This window comes from Piliocolobus tephrosceles, chromosome 20 (assembly GCF_002776525.5).
Source record: "Piliocolobus tephrosceles isolate RC106 chromosome 20, ASM277652v3, whole genome shotgun sequence".
Lineage (NCBI taxonomy): Eukaryota > Metazoa > Chordata > Mammalia > Primates > Cercopithecidae > Piliocolobus > Piliocolobus tephrosceles.
In genome coordinates this window covers 3923975-3931121 of record NC_045453.1, presented here as the reverse complement: position 1 = coordinate 3931121, position 7147 = coordinate 3923975, and the positions used below count along the sequence as shown (strand labels likewise).

Sequence of the window (7147 nt, the reverse complement as noted above, 5' to 3'; positions counted from 1 at the left end):
CTCAGTGGGCTGAGGCAGGAGAATGGTGTGAACCGGGAAGGCGGAGCTTGCAGTGAGCTGAGATGGGGCCACTGCACTCCAGCCTGAGCAAGAGTGTGGGACTCCGTCTCAAAAAAAAAAAAAAAAAAAAAAATTCTGTTGAAAATAGCTAGTATTTATCATTTCCCAACTGATACACATAAATGCAACACCTTGTGCATGTGAATAATGTGTCTTTTTACAAAATTATTCTACACTGTTGATAGATTCATTCCATACAAACATGCAACATACTTAATTTTTCATAACTTTACAATTCTTATTAACTCAATTTTTTGTTTCATAATAACTGTGCTTCTCTTTGTACTGGTACTCTTCATTTTCTTATTGCTTTGGGACTAGCAAGACACAATGAGGTGAATAATATTATTTTAATGCATCTTAGAACACCAGAAACCAATTAATATGTGATATTCAGGATTAACTGATTCCAAAGGGCTGTTAATTCCATCTCTTGATATTGACAAGTAGTAAGTAAATATGCCTAAAATTGATTATTTTTGTTCATAGAAGTAAAATATACATTTCATAAATTGAAAGTTCATAAGATTTGCTTGTTTTAAAAAGTAACAGTTTAATTTAAACAAAACCGAGGAGTCATTGGATACTATAGTAGCTAATGAAATCCTAAGAAGACATGAATTTCAGGAAGGTAAGGAACCAGGGAAACTCTTGAAACTTGAACAATTAATAATATTCAGAGCCAATGAGCTTCAATATCTGAGTTTCTTAGGAAATGTTCCAAATTAGCAGGGGAAACCATCTGATTTGTAGGCTTGGTTCTACTGTTACCCCTGGATCTATCAGCTATGATCAAGGAATCTGAGCAGTATGCTATGAAAATCGCTGCTTTTAATTATTTCAACCCTTGTGGAAGACAGTGACAATCCCTGAAAAACCTAAAGTCAGAAATACCATTTGACCTAGCAACCCTATTACTGGGTATATGCCCAAAGGAATATAAATGGTTCTATTATAAAGACACATGCATGCATATGTTCATTGCAGCACTATTCACAATAACAAAGACATAGAATCAACCCAAATGCCCATCATTTGGCCATTTGGATAAAGACTGGATAAAGAAAATGTGGTACATATATACCACGGAATACTGTGCAGCCATAAAAAAGAATGAGATCATGTCCTTTGCAGGGACATGGATGGAGTTGGAGGCCATTATCCTTAGCAAACTGATGCAGAAACAGAAAACCAAATACTGCATGTTCTCACTTATAGGTGGGAGCTAAATGATGAAAACACATGGACACACAGACGGGAACAATGCACATTGGAGCTTACTGGAGAGTGGAAGGTGGGAGGAGGGAGAGGATCAGGAAAAATAACTAATGGGCACTCGGCTTAATAGCTGGGTGATGAAATAATCTATACAACCAACCCCCATGACACACATTTACCTATGTAACAAACCAGCACATCTTGCACATATACCCCCGAAGTTAAAAAAGGTTTTTTTGTTTGTTTGTTTTGTTTTTTTTGAGACGGAGTCTTGCTCTGTCGCCCAGGCTGGAGTGCAGTGGCCGGATCTCAGCTCACTGCAAGCTCCGCCTCCCGGGTTTACGCCATTCTCCTGCCTCAGCCTCCGGAGTAGCTGGTACTACAGGCGCCCCCCACCCCGGCTAGTTTTTTGTATTTTTAGTAGGGACGGGGTTTCACCGTGTTAGCCAGGATGGTCTCGATCTCCTGACCTCGTGATCCACCCGTCTCGGCCTCCCAAAGTGCTGGGATTACAGGCTTGAGCCACCGCGCCCGGCAAAAGGTTTTTTTTTAATTGATACTTTAAAGGGATGTGGGAATCATTGTAAACTCAAAAGTTAAAGATATGCCAAGAGCTGTCTCCCACAAACTTGTTTAACAAACATGTACTGACGTTGTATGTTGATCCAATACCTATGCTGGCCACTGGACATACCAGTACAAACAAGGCAGAATCTTCACGCTCCTCTATCTTTTCTAATTCTCATGTGCTAAGTGCCAACCTTAACATAACTGGGCTGACAATTAGTGAATCAAATATCTAACTCTTATCCTACTCCAACATTAAGAAAGAGACATGTGACTGGGTGCGGTGGCTCACGCCTGTAACCCCAGCACTTTGGGAGGCCAAGGCAGGCAGATCCCTTGACGTCAGGGGTTCGAGACCAGCCTGGCCAACATGGTGAAACCCCGTCTCTACTAAAAATACAAAAGTTAGCTGGGCGTGGTGGTGCTCGTCTGTAGTCCCAGATACTCTACTCGGGAGGCTGAGGCAGGAGAATTGCCTGAATCTGGGAGGCGGAGGTTGCAGTGAGCCGAGATCATGCCACTGCACTCCAGCCTGGACAACAGAGTGAGACTCCATCTCAAAAAAACAAAAGAGAGAGACGTGCAAAGGGCTTGCTCTTTCTTTCTTATCTTACATATCTTGTATTTTCCTCCAGGATCAAGAGCAGGAAATTTGTTGCATAGAGGTGTTCAGGAAAGGGTGTTTTCAAACAGTCAGAAAAAACACAACTACGGTGAGCAGCACACAAACCTGCTTCGGCTGCACTTCACTGCTCATGGCCTAAGGCCATGAAGAGGCCAATAAAGGCTGGAGCTCAGGAGCATCAACCCAGATCCAGGGCTTCCTCTCTGGCACCCAACCATGAAGCTCCTTTTTCCTATCTTTGCCAGCCTCATGCTACAGTACCAGGTGAACACAGGTAATGTGGATTCCCAGGTTTAAGATGAGTAGATGTGAGGAACCAAGGATTTGGCTGCCCATGACAATGGAAACCCAAAGAGAGGAGGCTGAAAGATGAGCTGTTCAAAAAGATGGTTAAAGAGTTTACCTACTGTATCAGTCATGCACTGATACATTCTCATAGGCTCCGACTCCCAGACTGTATCCATTGGGAATACCCAGGAAGCTACAGAGAAAGCAGAATATTTTTTATCTATTCAGAAACTATCCAAAATATAATACTGCCTTCCTGTCCTGTATATGTCTATCATGCTAAGACTAAGACCAGGTCTACCTCCTTTTAGTTCTATTTCTATCTTAAACCACCTCTTTTTTTTGTTTGTTTTTTGAAAGTCCTGGGGTACTTGTGCAGGATTTGTGGTTTGTTACATAGGTAAATATGTGTCATGGTTATTTGTGGCATCTACCAACCCATCGCCGAGGTATTAAGCCCAGGATGCATTAACTATTTTTCCTGATGTTCTCCCTCCACCCAGCATGCCCCAGTGTGTATTGTTCCCCTTCCTGGAAAACCACCTCTTGAAACAAAGGTTCCTATCAGTTTGTGCTTTGGTGTAAAAAGGAGGAAGTTCTTCCCTCATGCTCAAAAAAAACCCTTTCAAGATCCAGTACACAGGCCTGTGTTCTCCATCTTGAATTCTTTCAGGTTTTCCAGGGCCTTTATCCCTTCTCTCAGCCTTTGTCTTCCTGAAAATCCCCAAACTACCATAAGGGCATCTAGGAATGCATTATGGCAAAAGGCTAAGCCAGGGGATTAACTATTGTTTCTGGAAAAGAAAGGAGAAGCATTGAGATTTGTTTCAGAATACAAGAATCATCCAGCTATTTGAAAAAAATAGCAATGGGTTTCGGGGCAGGGAAAGTGGAAGAGTCAAAGATGCTTCCAATGTTTTTATCTTGGGACCCTAGGAAAAGGGTAGTACCATAAGCAAGTATGGCTGTGTCATCCTGGGTAAAGTCACTTAACCACTCTGAACTTCAATTTCATATGAATATAATGGGGTTAATCAATGCAACTGCTTCCAATATAAGAATTTTTCTGTTTTCCATTTGATGAGAAAACAATGTGGAAATGTATGTGAACATGCTTTGAAAATTAATAGATGCTACATAAATATCTTGTAATTTATGGAAAATAATTGAGTTATTAATATGAACAAGGGAGAAAAGCTTTTTAGATTCAGAAAAAAGAAAGATGAGACGTTAGGATGGAAAAATCATTCAGCAGATAAAGATAAGATACTAAGCTGAGCAAGGAATTTAGAATTATAGATAACAACACAGAAGTTACCTTCGTGGATATGAGGTTAATGCTGGGATACTGAATGAGACTTCCGAGGGATAGAGTGTCCAAAGAGTCTAGAAGAGATAGGAGAACACCATGCTTCAGGAATCACAGATCTAGCAATTGTTGAGAAAAGAGAAGTCATGGGCTACCGGGTTTGGCGAAAAGAAAGGACTCCTGAAAATTCTATTGACTCTCTTTTGCACTTCTTTCTAAAATAAATTTTATGATAGACTTTGCTCTCATTGGGATTTCCCAAGATTATGGAGATGGGATAGTGATGTCCAACAAGTACCTAAGATGCTAAGCTGAAGGTCTAAAATTCTATCCTAAAAGCAAATAATTACTCTATCCTCTGCGTGCCTTTTGCTTCTTAAAGTTACTCAAGGAAGGCAGACTAAACAGGAAATTTATTCTGGAATCAAGAGGGGCATAGAGACTCTCTTGGCCTGCCCATTTGCCTTCAACAACATCCCTAAACACTAGTCTTAAAATTGAGTATGAATAGCAGTTTTAACATCATCTCTAGTTATTAACCTTGGCTCAATGACTTTCTCTTTTTTTATGCAGAATTTATTGGCTTGAGAAGATGTTTAATGGGTTTTGGGAGATGCAGGGAGCATTGCAATGTGGATGAAAAAGAGATACAGAAATGCAAGATGAAAAAATGTTGTGTTGGACCAAAAGTGGTTAAATTGATTAAAAACTACCTGCAATATGGAACACCCAATGTACTTAATGAAGACATCCAAGAGATGCTAAAACCTGCCAAGAATTCTAGTGCTGTGATACAAAGAAAACATATTTTGTCTGATCTCCCCCAAATCAAAAGCACTAGCTTTTTTGCTAATACCAACCTTGTCATCATTCCAAATGCCACCCCTGTGAACTCTGCCACTGTCAGCACCATGACCTCAGAACAGATCACATACATTGCTACTTCTACCAAGAATAACACCAAAGAAAGTGGAGATTCTGCCACTGCCTCCCCACCACCAGCACCGCCTCCACCAAACATACTGCCAACACCATCACTGGAGCTGGAGGAAGCAGAAGAGCAGTAATGGGGATCTTTCCCTTAAAACTTAAAGTTTCAAGTTCCTCTCTATTTTTGCTATCTATAAAATGACATAGAACTGTTTCCTCTGTCATCAGTCATTCAATAAACACTGTTTGAGCACCTACAGTTTATATAATGTTATCATTCTCACAAGAGCCTCACAGAGGGTGTAGAGCTAGGAAGGGATGGAATTGTTTAAGTTTAGATGAGTAGGAGAAAGTAAGCATCAGGCAGGTGACTACAGCATCGAGTTTGTCCTATGCATGGCCTAGATTAGGCCTCTGTAACAAGCATTTATGTCTCTCATACGGTGTGTTTTTCCTGGAGCAACAGTAAGGAAAGTATCAAGAGATGTATTTTCTTCTCTCATATATTTGGGAGGAGATGCCCATATGCAAAATAGAATGTGTAGAAATCAGAAAAAGGTTAAATTAATTGCAACATGTGTTTTTGTTTTGTTTTGTTTTGAGACAGAGTCTCTTGGTCGCCCAGGCTGGAGTGCAGTGGTGCGATCTCAGCTCACTGCAACCTCCGCCTCCTGGGTTCAAGAAATTATCCTGCCTCAGCCTCCTGAGTAGCTGAGATTACAGGTGTGCACCACTACGCCCAGCTAATTTTTGTATTTTTAGTAGAGACAGGGTTTCACCATGTTGGTCAGGCTGGTCTCAAACTCCTGACCTCGTGATCCACCTGCCTCAGCCTCCCAAAGTGCTGGGATTACAGGCATAAGCCACCACACCCGGTCAATAATATGTTTTATTGAATACAATATATCCAAAACATGATTATGTTGACATGTAATCAATGTAAAAATCATTTATGAGAGTTTACCTTTTTTGGACTACATCTTTGAAATCTCATATATGTAATTACACTTAGAGCACATTTCTATTCATACTAGCCATATCTCAAGTGTTCATAGTCACATATGAATAGAGGATTCCATAGAATATTGAACAGCACAAGGCTGGAGAGTTTTAGGGCACAAGTAATTATAGTGACTGTTAGGCAAAGGGGATGCCGCTAATCCAGAGGAGATAGGCATATTTCTGAGGGCTGTGGCATATAATTTAAGACTATAGAAATTCAGGTCTGATATACCTGGACTAGCATCCTGATTCTGGCACTTTTTAGCTGTGTGGTCTTGAGCAAATCATTTATCCACGCATAAGCATCAGTTTATTTAGTCATAAAATGGAGATGTGAACATTATATTATATCCCAGAGATCAGCAATCTCAGATCACACTTCCTTTTATTGCCCAAATTACAATGTCACAGACACCTATTCTAGTTTTTAACAGCTTTATTGAGGCATAATTGATATACAGAGAATTGAACATATTTAATGTGAATAATGGTATGAGTTTGGGCATATGCAAACGCCTGTGATACTATCACCATAATCAAGGGGATAGACATATACATCACCTCCCAAAGTATACTTATGTCCTTTTGGTTTTGGTTTTGGGAAGAGGGGGTGTTGCTTGTTTGTTTGTTCAATAAACTTTTAACATGAGAATCTTTCTTAACAAACTTTGAAGTGCACAATACCATATTGTTAATTACAGGCACTGTGTTGTACAGCAGATCTTTAAAACTTTCTCATTTAGTATAACTGAAACAATATCCATTAAACAACTCCGTATTTCCCACACCCCACATCCAAATCCCTAGCAACCATTATTGAATTCTCTGCTTCTACAAGTTCGACATTTTTAGATACTACATGTAAATGAGGTTATGCAGTATTTGTCTTTCTGTGCATGACTTCTTTCATTTAGCATAATGTCCTCCAAGTTCATCCATGTTTTTGCAAATGTAGTATTTTCTTCTTTTTTAAAACTAAATAATGATTCTGTTGTGTGTGTTTGTGTGTGTGTGTGTGTATTCATCTGTTAATGGATACTTGGGTCGTTTTCATATTTTGACTATTGTGAATAATGCTGCAATAAACATAGAAGTGCAGATATCTCTTTGAGATCCTAATTTGACTTCCTTTGGATATATACCCGGAG

The 7147-nt window shown here is 39.8% G+C and overlaps 1 protein-coding gene across 1 annotated transcript; it reads left to right on the top strand.

Moving 5' to 3' along the window:
• Positions 1–2661: 2661 nt before the first annotated feature.
• DEFB129 (defensin beta 129) lies at positions 2662–5252 on the top strand. Its single transcript, XM_023220181.2, has 2 exons — positions 2662–2744; positions 4641–5252. Exons 1-2 carry the CDS (start codon positions 2687–2689, stop codon positions 5132–5134), a joined length of 552 nt encoding a protein of 183 aa, XP_023075949.1. The 5' UTR covers positions 2662–2686; the 3' UTR covers positions 5135–5252.
• The last annotated feature ends 1895 nt before the right edge of the window (positions 5253–7147 follow it).

Excerpts from the sequence above, each read along its gene's own strand:
- DEFB129 (XM_023220181.2), top strand. The coding sequence starts at position 2,687 with ATGAAGCTCCTTTTTCCTATCTTTGCCAGCCTCATGCTACAGTACCAG. Across the intron at positions 2,745-4,640 it reads ACAGTACCAGGTGAACACAG|AATTTATTGGCTTGAGAAGA; the intron begins GTAATGTGGATT and ends TTTTTTATGCAG.